General features: G+C 55.4%; 3 protein-coding genes across 3 annotated transcripts; 1 reads left to right on the plus strand and 2 right to left on the minus strand.

Annotated features, from left to right (window-relative positions):
- Positions 1 to 960: 960 nt before the first annotated feature.
- SCHCODRAFT_02699658 (uncharacterized protein) lies at positions 961 to 4,281 on the minus strand (the record flags this gene model as incomplete). Its single annotated transcript, XM_050346934.1, has 10 exons — positions 961 to 1,541; positions 1,598 to 1,748; positions 1,797 to 2,398; positions 2,456 to 2,564; positions 2,617 to 2,897; positions 2,944 to 2,985; positions 3,817 to 3,861; positions 3,909 to 3,963; positions 4,027 to 4,183; positions 4,241 to 4,281. The coding sequence occupies 10 exons, from the start codon at positions 4,279 to 4,281 to the stop codon at positions 961 to 963; spliced, it is 2,064 nt and encodes a 687-aa protein (XP_050201383.1).
- A 410-nt stretch (positions 4,282 to 4,691) lies between these two features.
- SCHCODRAFT_01170147 (uncharacterized protein) lies at positions 4,692 to 13,382 on the plus strand (the record flags this gene model as incomplete). The annotated part of the gene is made up of 25 exons (XM_003032960.1): positions 4,692 to 4,748; positions 4,804 to 5,016; positions 5,174 to 5,257; positions 5,312 to 5,422; positions 5,632 to 5,802; positions 5,854 to 5,958; positions 6,012 to 6,137; positions 6,187 to 6,324; positions 6,379 to 6,483; positions 6,511 to 6,609; positions 6,701 to 6,922; positions 6,974 to 7,075; positions 7,134 to 7,451; positions 7,507 to 7,707; positions 7,772 to 8,020; positions 8,082 to 8,563; positions 8,633 to 8,736; positions 9,037 to 9,233; positions 9,855 to 9,935; positions 9,989 to 10,090; positions 10,262 to 10,373; positions 10,452 to 10,657; positions 10,735 to 10,767; positions 11,623 to 12,126; positions 12,177 to 13,382. 25 exons carry the CDS (start codon positions 4,692 to 4,694, stop codon positions 13,380 to 13,382), a joined length of 5,328 nt encoding a protein of 1,775 aa, XP_003033006.1.
- Positions 13,383 to 13,597: 215 nt separating this feature from the next.
- SCHCODRAFT_02666106 (uncharacterized protein) lies at positions 13,598 to 13,982 on the minus strand (the record flags this gene model as incomplete). Its single annotated transcript, XM_003033525.2, has 2 exons — positions 13,598 to 13,836; positions 13,901 to 13,982. 2 exons carry the CDS (start codon positions 13,980 to 13,982, stop codon positions 13,598 to 13,600), a joined length of 321 nt encoding a protein of 106 aa, XP_003033571.1.
- Between the last annotated feature and the right edge of the window lie 332 nt (positions 13,983 to 14,314).

The raw sequence follows: 14,314 nt of genomic DNA on the forward strand, positions 1-14,314 counted from the left end.
GCATGCCCAATGGTGCATTCAGCCACGAGAAGTATATGGTTTGGTGGACAAGAGAGATGAGTATGAGTTATGAGAGGCGAACCGAACCAGAGATCGAACGCGTCATCGCTTAGTAAGCTCGCGGTTCCGAAAGTCAACATATCACGTGCAACAATTCGAAAGCGACAGGATTGAGTATCCGCACTGGAGGTGCATGCCTTGAAGTCAGAAAAGAAGACGATTACGGATCTACATTGCGTTGCGAGGTTACTTCCTTTACATTGCTTCGGCGGACAACTATATCCGCGCCACTCAGGTTCTACACCGGCGGACAGTTAGTACCGCATTATTGTCCTCGACACGCCATAGTGTGATCTCCGGTATGCGGATGTCAAGTATACACTGTATCCTCTCTACACTCTGGTTGTTCAAGCTCAATTCCTTGTACAGTTGGTCTACGCGACACGTCTTGAACATTGTCTGACCCTACCGTATGCATTGCGGGAGTCGGTTAGCTTTGAGGCTCTTGTAAGATACTGCCACTGACACACATCTGTCGCGGAGAGGAAGGAGGGCGCTTGTGCACACCCGGACAGTAGAACGACGTTGCACATGACGCCCTTGCGACTTCGGCACGACAATCTACAGGAGACGAAGGGTTGGAGATCTACTCCGCTTTTGCCCTCAAGCTGCGAGTACTTCCTGGCTCATCTCTGGCCGTCGGGTGGCGCGCCTGGAGCCGATGGTTCGACACTCTGCGATGCGGAGTCGGATCGGAATGTAACGATCATCGCCCGATGACTCTACGAGCAGCGTGTTGGTGCGAGCGGACGAATGCGTTGGATCGGCAGTGTCCAGCTCGTTATGATTCTTGGTCCCAAAAAGTCACAGCTACCGGTAGACTGGTCGCCATTGAGTGAGCCATACTATGCTGAAATACCAAATCAGCCACATGCACTATTCTACAAGCGTGTATGTCCATTAAACAGCGAATAAACCCTTGTCCATTTTTCCCTGCTGCTGCTGACAGCTCACCCAAGCATACCACATCATCGTTTTGAGCTGGAGCACGTCCTCCTTCCATTGGTCCTGCGCCGCGAGATTCTCCTGGCGAAACTCTTCCGTCAGCCTTTCGCACCGCACCACATTCTCCGGTGACACAAAGTCTACCGCGACCTTTATGCAGTCGCTCAAATTTGATACCTGATGTGCGCATCCCGCTGGGATGATCACCGCTTCACCGGGTAGCTGCCGGAAGTGGAAAGAGCGCACACCAGTTTCTGCGAAGAGCTCTGAACGTAGCTTGTCGTCGAGGTAGTAGTGCTGGCTATGGATAGGATCCGAAGAAGTAGGATGAAGCGACTGGCGCATGTACTGACGGATTGTCGCCGAGTCCTCTGGTCGAAATATATCCCAGGCCGCACCGGCGGGAGGGGAGTCGCGCGTCTCAGGAGCAGCGTAGGTCATGACATTCAGCGCGTCTGCCATGTCCATGTGCAAACGAGTCGATCCCTTGCTCCCTTCGCCTGTTGTCGAGGCCTGTGCATTGTACATTTTGGGGCCTGCGTCATGATTAGTGCTTGTAAAGGGACGAAATATAAGCAAGAGGTGTACCAACCAAGGTCGGGAGCAATAGCATTCGTCGGAAAATGGGAGGCGATATTCATAAAGCCATCTCGTCGCGTGTACGCGGGTACAGGGACTGCATTCATGAAGTCGTGATAGAGGTCCGGAAACGATGTTTTGAAATCTGCCGTGGGTGGCCAGTCCTGTACCCAAGTCAGAGAAGGGATCTATACACAGGCTGATAGACTTACCTTCAACTTCCAAACCTTCCTGCCCCTACTGGAATAGTTGCCGAAAGTCTGGAAGAAATCTGCGACAGTCGTTGCCTTGGTGCGCTCGTTCGCACAGTTTGTGATGAGACATTCGCGGTCGCCGTAGTGTTGGATGAAGTACTCCGGCGTCCAGGATATCTGCATGCGCTGCAGCAGCCCCGTGATGATAAGCGGCTCCCCCCGTTTCAAGAAGAAGCTCAGGATTTCCTCTGTCACCATCTCACACGCTAGTCGTGTCACCTGCTCATACTGCGAGTCCTGAGGCGTCGATCGTGCGAGTTGGCTCTCGAGATTCAAGGCCACTTCTGGGATAGACGGGGCCTTCCCGAGCCTCAGTACCTCCTCGAGTTCCCGAATAGATTGCTGCAGATCCTGCTCCTCAAATCTTGTTACGGGCGAGAATTTTACGGCCTGATGCTGTGCGGACGTCGAGCAGGCGAGGAATGAGGGAGGACGACCGCCCCTTTGCTCGACGGAGGCTGATGTATACTGAGTGACAAGCTTGAAGCAGGGAGGGCAGCTCTCGCTGCCGCAGGTACGACACATCCAGCTGGCAGAGAAGATCGAGGTGTTGCAGATATCTATAGAACAATGTAAGCAGCCAGGACGAACACCGGGCCGGACGTCAGGATACAAACCGCAGGTGACACGAACATCACTCTCCCGCTGACGCTTGATTATGGTCAGGCTTTGGATGTGGTTCATCTCCTCACGAAGAATAGGCAGAAGAGCTTTTGCAATGGCCATCTGGCAAGCCCTATGAGCTCGCCAGTCAAAGAATATGAGAGGCAGTGCGCACCTTTACATGCATGAGGTCTTCTTGTGTGGGTTCCACTTGCCACCTATCAGGGTAGAGGAGATCTGAGACCGTACCGTCATCCTTAAAGGCGACAGTGACAATCTTCCCGTCCCGGTCGATGCCAAAGCAGCGTATACCCTGAAAGCGGCACGTATCCCCTTCCAAGCGCCTTGCGCACGTCATGCATTTAGGGACGCCCTGAGCTGCTGCCTTGCCCGTCGTACAGCAACCGACTTGCCGCTCAATATCCAAGTAGATCGCGTCGCGTAGGTCGCCAGTAACTTACAACGTATGAGTTTCGAACGCCAAGAGCCACGAGCCACGCACTTAGGACCACTCGGTCTTGCGCAGCGAGTTCTGCTGGATCAGCTATGTGCATGTGTTGAGCGACGACCAGATGACTACAGAAGAGCCTTACCGTGACGCCGAGCAAGTTCGAGAGCTGCATCCGTGTCTGTTCGCGCCGCGCGGCTTGGTTGTGTTCTTGTCTCGGAAATCTTCATTCTTTTCTTGATTGACGTGTCGTCTTCCTTATTAGCGGCGACATCTTGATGTTTTCGTCGTGCAGGTGACGCTGGTAGTGTAGAATCGAGCAAGCCTGAGCTGGGTGGCACGGATGTTCCCTCACTAAGGCGCGTCGGCAAAGGCTGCTCTACATAAAAGGTGAGACGCGCTGCTCAAGGACACAAGCGAGGACATACCGTTGCCTTCCTGGAGGGATTGTTGATGACGCGACATAGAGTCGAAAGGTTCACGTTCCTCGGCCCTTCCGTCAAGTGGAGACGCTACTGTACCATCGTTATCAAAGTTACAGTTGACATCGCGGTGAACATACACTGAGGTCCGGGCTGTCCTGGATGAGACGGCGATGCGGCATGAGAGGCAGAGCTCAATTCGAGTCTCTCCGGACTGGCGAGCGTGGACAGTCGAGAGAACGATAGAGGAAGGTCATGATCCAGTGCAGCTATGTGTCCATGTGAGATCAGAGCGTTTTTTCTGCTTATCTCTCACCTGCGGGTGCGATGTCCCCATCGCTGCCAGAATCTGACAGCGGTGCGTCCTCTGGTTGATCGCAGGATGCCGTATGTGATCCTTTGTGAGAGTCCAGTGCGTCGATGGCGTCTCGGCGTTCAACGACGGGAGATTCCTGTACTACCAGGGTTGCCAAAAGATGGGGACTCGCATGGTCACTTTGCACACAGGTTTGTACAGCCACATCCTTGGGACTTAGCTTCTGGCCGGGCGCTTGCATGTCATCAGTGACAGCTCGCCGACTGGACAAAGTTTCGCACCCAGTGTTTCGAGATGTTGGAGCGGCGACGGATGCTGTAGGGGGAGATGCTCACTCTAAAGCAATGGGCAGTAAAGTTAGCAACACGGAACAACTGAGGATGAGCACTTGTAGCTGACCGGAGTAGTCGAGCCAAGATGGACGGTGAATGGCGGAGCTTGGTCTAGGAGTCGACGGAGTTCAGTGTTCTCCGCTCGCAGTTGCTTCAGTCTTTCCAGCTCCGCGGTCTTTTGAGCTAACTCAGCCTCAAGGCTGGCGATCTTGAGGATCCGAGTGCTAGCCAATAAAAAGCGGATCAGGTCAGTGATAGAAACTTATCATCCAACTACATACCCTGGCGCACGTTTGCCGCTGCTCGGCTGTATGTCTGACATTGCTCGCAGGTGAGTGCGACTGTTCAACCAAAAGTGGTAATCGTCGCTGGATGAGCACGTGCGATCAGAGCGTGTTGATGGGATGCGGCAGAATTGTCTTGTATATGCGAACCGCCATGTTAGCAGCCGCCAGTTCCGTCCTTCATCAAGTTCGGCGGCATGAATACTATACGATGAACTCGCGGCGGATATGTTGTACATCTCGCCCACCTGTAAGACGTTAGGAGGTCTCTTTCCGACGCCTGCGCTTTGTCCTTGCGGTCAAACGAGCAAAAAGCAACATCGGCCGTAGCGCATATAAGTGAGTCCCTCAACTTCGCACCTTCCATCTGTCGGGTGGCTTCCATCGTCGTATACGCCTGGAGCTACTTTTTCGCGCTTACTGCGGCTCTGTCTGCGGGTGTCCGAGGATGGCGGATACAAACCAACAGGTCCATGCACTCGCCGTTGAACGGACGAAAGCACTAGTGAGTGGCACTGCTTATGAGTGGCGTACTTGACCGTGACTTCGATTCATCTCAGAGCGTTGACCAACAACCCGCTATCGAGGCTCACCCGCTTGCCGGCACCGCACTCTATACTGGGTGGCGGGAATCACTCCTCAGCGCGCGCGACTACCAGCTGGCCACGTCGAGAGCGAACGACGATCTCTCACGTCGGCTAGAACAAGTACGGCAGGAGATTCACTTCAAAGATCAGGCTATCGCGGAACTACGACGGAAGATCCCTCCGAGTGTAAGCTCTGAGTTCCATGCAGCAGTACGCGCTCATTTTTCGTTGCTACAGGATCCGCGGTCTAAGATATTAGCCACTGCAACGGCTCAAATTTCCAACTCTCTCGTCATAAGTGCCGCACGACAGTGCTTTGACGTCGTACCTGATTGACTTTCAGCGTTTGGATCAACGTATCCTGGAACGCAAGGAAGAGCCAAGCGTCGCTAGGTTGACCGTGACGACCTTCGAGAGAGAGAACGAGGTAGGCTTGATTCTTGCGCGTGTGGGCTCTCCGCTCATCTCACCTACCGTTCAGCTCATGAGGCGCAAGCTGCCTACCCTTGACGGACGTCAGGCGTCCGGTCTCGAAAGCGGTAGGTCCTCATCGCAGACGCTCTCTAGGCTCCCGAACACGATCGAAGTTCAGGTCAGTGTCCTCGGTGTCTCGCATGGCTCTTCTGATCGCTGCTGGTCAGGGCCAAGCTGCGGTCGAGGTGGCAAAGTTAGAAGTAGGTTTTTCCGACCGCCGCGCTTGTATGTGACTCAGCAGTTGTCGCCAGGCGGAGGTCCATCGTCTTCAGGTTCGTCAAAGATCAATTCTCTCCATCGCTATGCAGCTGCTTACTCAATGAACAGGTTTTATTGCAGGCCGACTTGGACGACCGTCGGAATCGCGACTCCTCCTGGGTCGCGGATTCAAGCATGCTGCTTGACCAAGTTCGGGAACTGAGTGCTGCTGAGCATCTCGCTGCTGGTCGTCGGATGAGCGAGGTACACCGGGCTTCTCAGGGATTGGAGGCGAGCCAAGTGAGTGACTGCCAATTCTCCGGATGCCTCAACTCATGTCTTCTGGTATAGGATGTTGCGCGGAGGTTCCACGCCGAACTGGACAGAAATTGTGAACTGGAAGGTATCATCACCGCTTTGAAGGACAGAGAGGCGATCCTGAATCAGGCTATAGAGGTATGTACCCGCCTCCATGCCCATGGGACTGACACGACCCAAAGGATTAAAAGGCCTTGCGAGCTGAGAACGTGAGCGCCGAGAGGCAGTTGGCTGAAGCACGGGTGCGTTATGAGGACCTACAAGCCGAGAACCAACGACTAGAAGAGGACACGTTGGCGGTCAAACATCACATCATGGTATGCATCTTCTCGACTACGTCCACTTGGATGATACTACGTTAAATAGGCAGATTTGCAGTGGGCAAGACAGCAAAAGGAGGATATAGAGGCCCATCAGAAGTGCCTTGAAGAGTACCACGAACAACAGATCGGATCCTTGCGCATCGAGATGCAAGAAATCGCAAAGGAGCTTGAACGCGTGCAGGTACGCCGTATATGCCGTGCTCAGTCAAAAGGCCACCCCTGACACTTGTTGCAGGGCCTGAGCGCGTCACGGCGAAAGGGAGTGGTTACTGCGACGGAGGGTCAACGCGGCGGCGATGAGGAGAGAAATCTGCGCCCTGAAGCAAGTGAATCCCATGAGGTGATCCTAGGTACTCATTGCGTACAGATTGACGTCGACCTGGCATACGAGCCAGCTCGCATCAGCTCTAGCCGTCTCAGCAACTTCAACGAGAAACATGACGCGACGGTAGACATGGTGCATGAGGTCAGGTCGCAATGGCGTGGGACGACCTCGGTTCTGAGGTGTTTCCTTAGGAATTAGCAGTTGACGCGCAGGGCGCAAACCGCAAACGCAGTGCAACAATGGGTTCAGGACCAGTGAGGTTCATGACCTGGAGCACTGTTCGGGACTAACGGCAAAGAGCAAGGGCAGAAACAGCGGCGGTCGCACGGTCGCAACTGGTACGCCAGGCAGACGGGTCGCGGCGGGTCTCAACATGCCCAATCAAAAGCTCCGAGGGGTCGATGTCGCTGACCATTTGACCGCCCTGGATCAGTTCAAGCTGGGCTCGCCCCTAGTAAGTTGGATTGTATACTCTGGGAGCCGTTGAAACTCAACAACCTTCCAGCAAACACCGTCTCCGCGCAAACGCGGGCCCCGCTCGGCGAAGGGGACGCATGACGGACAGCACACGCCGCGCTCACGGCATAGCCCGTACTCGAGAGAAGCGGTACATGTGTTTTTTCACGACTCGGTACGAGAATGTTCACTAATGCGTCCACTACCAGCGTCCTTCTAGATACGGCCGCGTTGGCGATATGGGGGAGGACTGTGACGCCGATGACGAAGAGGTACCCCGGCGCAATAGGGAGAGACCCAGGTCGCATCCTACTCGGAGCAGACCATTGCGCCGTGCCAAGTTCGAGGACGTCAACGACATGGACGACGACTACGACTACGACTACGACGACTACAACGACTACGACGACGACGGCAACGACGTAGAGCCAAAGACGCCCGTTTCGCGCATCGCTCGCAGGTTCCTCCAGGAAAAGATTGCTCCTGGTGCGCTGTACGCCCCGCAGACCATGAAGAAGAACTTCAACGTTCGTTGCTCTGCATTACTCGCTAAGGTGGCCGCTATTGACGCCGGAACCACAGAATCTTGTACTCGGCCTGATCCTACGAGGGATGGGCATACAATTGGTGTATCATGTTGTCGCGCTGGAGCCCGTCAGTGACGAGGAGCTTGACGCATTCCGACGAAATCCTAGGTCGCACGGGCCGGACCTGGAAGACCTGAGGCTCGATACCAACGGCCTTGCGACCACTGATGAGCTGTCTGGGTCAGCATGGAACCAGGTTCGTTCTCTCTCACTCGCGGCTTCAACCAGTCACGTACATGAGATCTCATACTGCTTTGCAGCGCGTGGCGAAGTTGCTTTGCGGGAAAGTCAAGGAAATAACTGACCGGGATGGCGGTGATGGGCGCTTCGGAGTCGTTGACGCCGACAGGATCAAGCGTGGTGTTGATACCCGCCTCGGTCGCATGTACAGGTTGATCGCGTCTGTAGTGCCTCAGGCAGGCGAAGACGTGGTCGACGCGATAGCGAGGTTCAGGGAGGCGCACCAAGCTTACAATGATCAGCGTCGAGTCACAACGAGCAGGCAGACGGTAAATCGATCCTTCGGCCTGACGCGAGCTATTGCTGACGACCCTTGTCTTCCTTGCTTAGAAAGCCCTAGCTCGTCTGCGGTACGCAGGCGTCCTGCGCACCGCATGTAGGGTTAGCAACAAGCCGGAGGCGCTCGCGTACTGGTCCTATGTCATGAGGGCGGTGGAAGCACTGGGCTTTGAGGGGATGTCCGACGAGGAGACCGACTACGAAGAGATAGAGCACGACAGCGGCGTCGTCACCAAGAGGCGATACCACAAGGTCCTGAATCCCGTCTGGCGCCGCCCCGAGCTCAGGGATCTGTTCGCGAAGGTGGATGAGGCTCCAGCTCTGGCGCGGATGTATTTTGATAAGCGGGCGGGAGCGAAGACGCCGAGGGTGCGAGTTGACGAGGCGAGCGGGCAGGCGCCTCCGAAGCGCATTCCGAAAGCGTTATATGACCCGGTTTGGCTCGAAGCTCAGGGCGAACTTGTCGAACTGATGCTGGAACTGACCGACGATCCCTTCGAGATCTTCCAGGCTGATGCTTGGGCGGAAGAGTCGTAAATGCGAATCGTGGTATATAGCTTCGTGTATATCTATATATCTATCGTATGCTGGACATTACGCAGTCACATGCGGTACCCATCCGCTTTGAACACAGCGCTGAGCAAATGCCGGTGGAGCAAACCGGAGGAGAAGGAAGGCGCTCAGTCGAACAATGGGGATCGGACGGGTCTTTAATTAGGCAATCGATTAACCTAAAATGGCTATCGTCCTTCCAAAAGGGGAATACAAATATTCGTGATGATAGTCGGGGAAGGCGCAGTGCGCTTGTCGGTTCTCGTCATGACATTGAGGATTCCTCGCGCATACTTGTCTTCGAACGCGTGATGCATCTCCTCTGATGGTGCCCTTGGCATAAGCGGGCGACTCAGAGAACAGTCGCAGGCCGCCGGGTGTTCGGGTACGACGGGTAGTCGGCGATCTGGTAGTGGATGCAGCCAGTGAGTCTGTTGCATGCGATGGGGAACAGGACTAACCGGGCATCTTCAGGGCACCATCGAAAGCTCGTATGACCTTGCTGTGCTTCCGAACCGCATCTGGCGGATGGTGGACTGTTGCCTCCTAGAATCGGAACCGGGGGTCGTGCTGGTCGGGGTGTCGCCTTGGACACATTCTCCCTCTCCACAAGTCAATTGTCGGACCGCAGTACAGGATCGTCGTCCTCAGGTACGTCCCAGACACACGGGGGAGTTTATCTTGCCTCTGACGCAAGCTCCAGTTGCGACATGCGCAAGGACGTGCTACTTGACCCTCCCCACTCCCTCTCCCTCCATCCTTCATCGGCGTCAGCTACATGCGAGCCTGCCTAGCTCGCCTGAGCATCTCGCTCTGACGATCTGTGGCGAAGGACGCGGGCGAAGGATCGGACCCGACGATCGGGACGACGTCGCTCGTACGCCTCCGAAGCCATTGTCTACCTCCTTGACAAGTTGTACGTGCGCTTGTTACCTCAGCTGAGACCTGACTTATCGCATCCGTCCCTTAGCATCTAAGAACTCTGGCGACAGCTTTGGAAGCGCGCGGCAAGGACACCGAACTTCTCGTCAAGCACACCTTCCTCACCGCCGAATTCGACAAGCTATGCCTTCCTCTCACGGGCCAGCCGAGTCAACGTCGACGACGACGCCCAAGCCTTCTCCTTCAACACATCCCGCGAGATGCTTGAGCACTCGGCACTCCTTCTCCCGCTCAGGTCGGTCACCTTCAAGCACATCATCGGTTTCCCTGCGAAGCGGTAATCGAGGACCGCGAGAGCGACTTCTGTGGTGCGCCTGCTTGACTTGAAAGCTGGGCAAGCTGGAGAATGCGAAGGACCTGGAGGAAGCCGGGCGCGCGGGGCTCAGCTTACGACCAATTAGCTTGAACGACGTGAGTCGGCATGCGGCTTGAATGCGTAAGACCGTGCTGACGGTCTATTGTAGTCCATCGAGGACAGGCGGCAGGGACAGGAGCAGGTACACCCTCATCTCGTGGAGACGAGCCAACGCACGGAGGAGCTCGCGAAGAGCATCTTTGTGGAGAAGGTGCGCCGCGCGCGGCTACGGGCCTCGCTCTTGGTTGGGTTTCTTAGCCGGTCCGCACCCTCGTTCACGGGCAGAATATGAGGGCGCACGAGTATGTCTGGATCTGTGTCCTCGATGTCGCAGGATGTTGAGACCTCCGTGTAACAAGTGTTGCTTCAAGACGTGGCAAAGAGCGATACCACCTTCGGCGATGAGAGGGACGAGGACGAGAAGCCCTGGGAACTCAAGGAACCCGTCGGGTTGCTGGCCGACTACCTCTGCGGCGAGGATGTCTTTGGTGATGGTGCGTCGTTTTCCCCATTCTGCATGTAATTCCGCTCCCGCCATTTCCATTCATCTTCATTGACCGCCTCGTCCCTAGCCCCTGCACCGTCATTGCGGACAACATCAGCTACACTGCGCTCCATGAGCACCCATGCAAAGGACAAGGACCCCTCGAGACTCGGGCCTCGCTCCTCCCTCATCAAGGAGCTCCTCCACCGTGTCGAGGCTTTCGGCGCTTGGCCCGACCACGAGGAGGAAGAACTCCACCTCCAGCCTCATCCACAGCGCGCTCGTTCTCTCCGAGTTCGTCATCCCCGACTCGAGCGAGTCCTCAGTCGCATGGTCCGCGTGCTGAGGCGCATGCTGACTCTCACTCGAAGGACGAATACATCGAGGTCCTGACCCCACGATTTGTGAGCCCAAGACTGCGAGTGACGACTGAGTGCTGTCGTAGTCCGTACGGTGGTCGAGGCGCGTGCTGGCAGATCGTCAGGCATGATTCCGCGAAGCGGAGTCGTCGGGCCACAGCGAGCATCGTTCAACATATCCAGGAACGTCGTCGTCCTTGTCAGTTGCGTCTTTATCTTCTCACCCTATTCATGCATACTCACAACTCGGCCAGAGCTCAAAGTCGACCATCGCTGCTGCGCCCAACCCCTATGCGACATCGAGCTGCCTCAAATGACACCTGACCACTACCCCTCTACGAACTCATGCGATTCTTCCCGTACGACAGATAGACTGCTTGGCAAGTTACTGCATAAGGAGGGGGAGCCATGGGCCGTGGGCACGGTACCTGGGAAAATACACAAAAATTCATGTCTCACACGACGACATTTCGATTCCAGGCAACCTTTATTCTCTTGGCCATGGGTATCTGCGCGGGACCGAAATGTGCTAGGTGATGACGAGGAACGCCACGTTGCAAGTGCCCGGCTCGGCAATTCGCTATCATCCGCTGATCGGGCGAATGGCGTATTTAATCGGTCTGCAGACGATCACGCTGCCCGTATGCATCCGAATCTCCTTTTCTGCAGCGCTTGCCGAGCTCACAAGAAAAGACAATCCGTTCAGGCCCCTGTGAGGTGTGAGCGCTAGCACGAGCCGGAGGCAGACGAGCCTATGAAAGAAGTTCGAGATGTAGGATACGATCAAGAATGCAGCGCAGAGCGAGCGGACGGATTCGTCAGATGCCATGAGCTGTAAGGGTCATACCTGCGGCCCTTTGAGAGACAGGCGGAGAATGGGTCTGCTTTGTCGATCCCCAGATAGGCGGGATTCCTCATGACAAGGTGCCGGTACATCCGCCTTTGTGGTCGAATAGCACGGTCTCCTTTCCGTGCCATGAGATACAGAGCTATGAGCACACCTCGGCACATCAGCACACTTTCGGACACACAGCGACTGCCCAAAGGCTTCAGGCTGCTCGTGCCCGGCAACGAGGGGGCGATCTCCTCTCCCCTTTGTCCTCCGCGCCGATTTGCTCTTATACTCGAACACTCGTCGACCGCTGGTCCCTCATCTCGCCCTTCCTCATGTCTCATCGCGTCCTTGCAATCTCCGAAATCGGCCTTCTCGTATGCGAGGCCCTCGACCGTCGTAGTCTGGGACGCCTCGCCCGCGTCTCGCGCTTCTGGAGAACGGTTGCAGAAGACGTTCTCTGGAGGGATCGTTTGACAGGCATGCAGCCGCTGCTCGCGTCGATGCCGATGGGCGCTTATCAGTGGGATCTCTCACGCACGATGTGGAACGGCCGTGTGATGACCGGGATGGTGCGTATTCACCAGACGCCTGGTCTGAGCCCCTGCTCACGTCGCCCAAGGATATCTACTTTCACTTGAGCCCGGATGAGCTGCGGGATGTACTCGAGCGTTCGAAATTCGTTCGCCACATCAATTTCGACTACCGGAACTGCGTCGTCGACTTGGTCATCTTTATGAAGCTATCTCGTCTCGCAGGATCTCTCAGCACTCTCTTTCCCGCCTTGCGCAGCATTTCGATCACAATGCCGAAGCGCTATATAATGAACTTTACTCCTCGTCGTCCGCCAGTCCTGGCGAGGCTTGGCGTAGGGACCGTGTCCCTGAGCCTGCACGTGCGCCGCCTTCTCGTTGCCTTTTCGCAGGTGCCCAATGTCTTCGTTGGTTCTGGTCCCGCCCATCCTTCTGTGATATCACCCCATAATACCTCTGCCGCGACCTATCCTAACGTCTTGCACTTCCACGAAGTCCCTGTCGACACCTTGCTGCATATCATGTGTCCAGGGTCTCCCCGGAACCTTCGGCAACTACGCGTCGACTGGCCGTTGAGGGTCACCCAGAAAGGGTTCCGCGACCTCATCGATGCTATCTCAGATGTATGCTCCTCTTTGTCGCACCTGGAGATACGTATCGACAACGTTGTCTCTGAGGACGGCAAACAGAGGAAGGAAGGAGGCCGAATGTACATCACACCGGGTCTCTTCCTAAGACTTTCACCCCTTCGCGAGCTCACGCATTTGGACATTGAGGGTGCCCTGCGATCCCATATGTCTGACGCTGACTGGGTGATCGCCGTCCGGCCGTGGCCTCTACTGGAACGACTGCATGTCGTACCCCGGACCCTACGGCCACATACGATCCACAGCACGCTAGCTCGCGTTCCCAGGTGCACCATGCAGGCCGTGCTGGATATCGTAGCTGCCTGTCCACGCTTGACGGCTCTTGGCCTTCCCGGCATCGACTGTGCGACCCTGCCATCATGCGAGTGGACGCAGAGCGCGCAGATGGTCCACAGGCCCCAGTCGCTCTATCCGCTAAGGTCACTCTGCGTGTCTGATAGTCCCGTCAACGACCCCGGCGCTCTGGGTCTATTCCTTTCTCAGGCGTTCCCCGGTTTAGCCCGTCTATCTTACGGCGAGTGCGCCTGCCATCATGCGCAGGCCGCGCAATCAGAAGCTGGCAAGCAGGCCATCACTGTCGTGGAACCTGGGAGTGGAGGGAATGTGGACCGTTGGGATCAAGTACGACGTATCATGCATGCACTGTGAACTGGCTACTATCACATTAGATACTCGGCACAATTGGATTACTCAAATACTCAGTTAGCTTTTGACCTCGCGTTCACCGTATTTGCACCGATATATATTGACACATCTTTCATGCAAGTCCCATTGTCTCTATGAGCAATCAGTTCTGATTTCGCCAATACATCCCGATGCAGATACGGTCTATTGTCTAATCTGTAGCACTCGTGGCCCAGCGCCTACGCGAGGATGAGATACTTGGTGCGAACAGGCCTGACGCACCACTGAGTGACGTTGGTCCATCCCTTCACCGAGACATTCCTCCATCGTTGTTGTCGCATACAAGGTTCGTCGGGGAGGGAGGCTGCGAGTGCGAACTCCGCAGCTTGGAGCTTCAACTTGGCTTGAACGTGACTGCCATGAGATGGCCACGAGGTGACAACCTTCTTCGGGAAGTCGATTGCCTGTCTTGTGACGCCTGTGACATGTCGAACCTGTGGCGCCAGTGGCCTGTTCAATACCGACCACGATCTGCCACTTACCTTGTGTGGCCCTCTGCTCGCGCGATTGTGCGGTATAGATCGGCGTGTCCGACTTTTTGAATCGCGAAGACCGACTGTGCATGCGAAAATCAGGGCCGAGCACGGCCTGAAGAGTCGGCATCGACATCGGTTCTCGCGCTCATCGGCGATGATTGGCGCGATCATCAGGCGAACAATCGCTCGACTATAATTTTACTGGCAGAATGACGATCTTTTTGGTGGTGAAAAGGCGGCCAAAAAGATAAATATTTTGGGCCTAAAAAGATGGTCTTTTTCCCGATAAAAAGAAGCATGAAAAGAGCGTCTTTTTGTGACAAAAAATATGGTCAAAAAGATACATATTTGAGCTTCAAAACGATCGTGGTTTGAGCGCGAAAAATATGATTGTTTTAGCCATGAAAAGTCATGTGAAAA

The sequence above is a fragment of the Schizophyllum commune genome, assembly GCF_000143185.2.
Source record: "Schizophyllum commune H4-8 unplaced genomic scaffold SCHCOscaffold_4, whole genome shotgun sequence".
NCBI lineage: Eukaryota > Fungi > Basidiomycota > Agaricomycetes > Agaricales > Schizophyllaceae > Schizophyllum > Schizophyllum commune.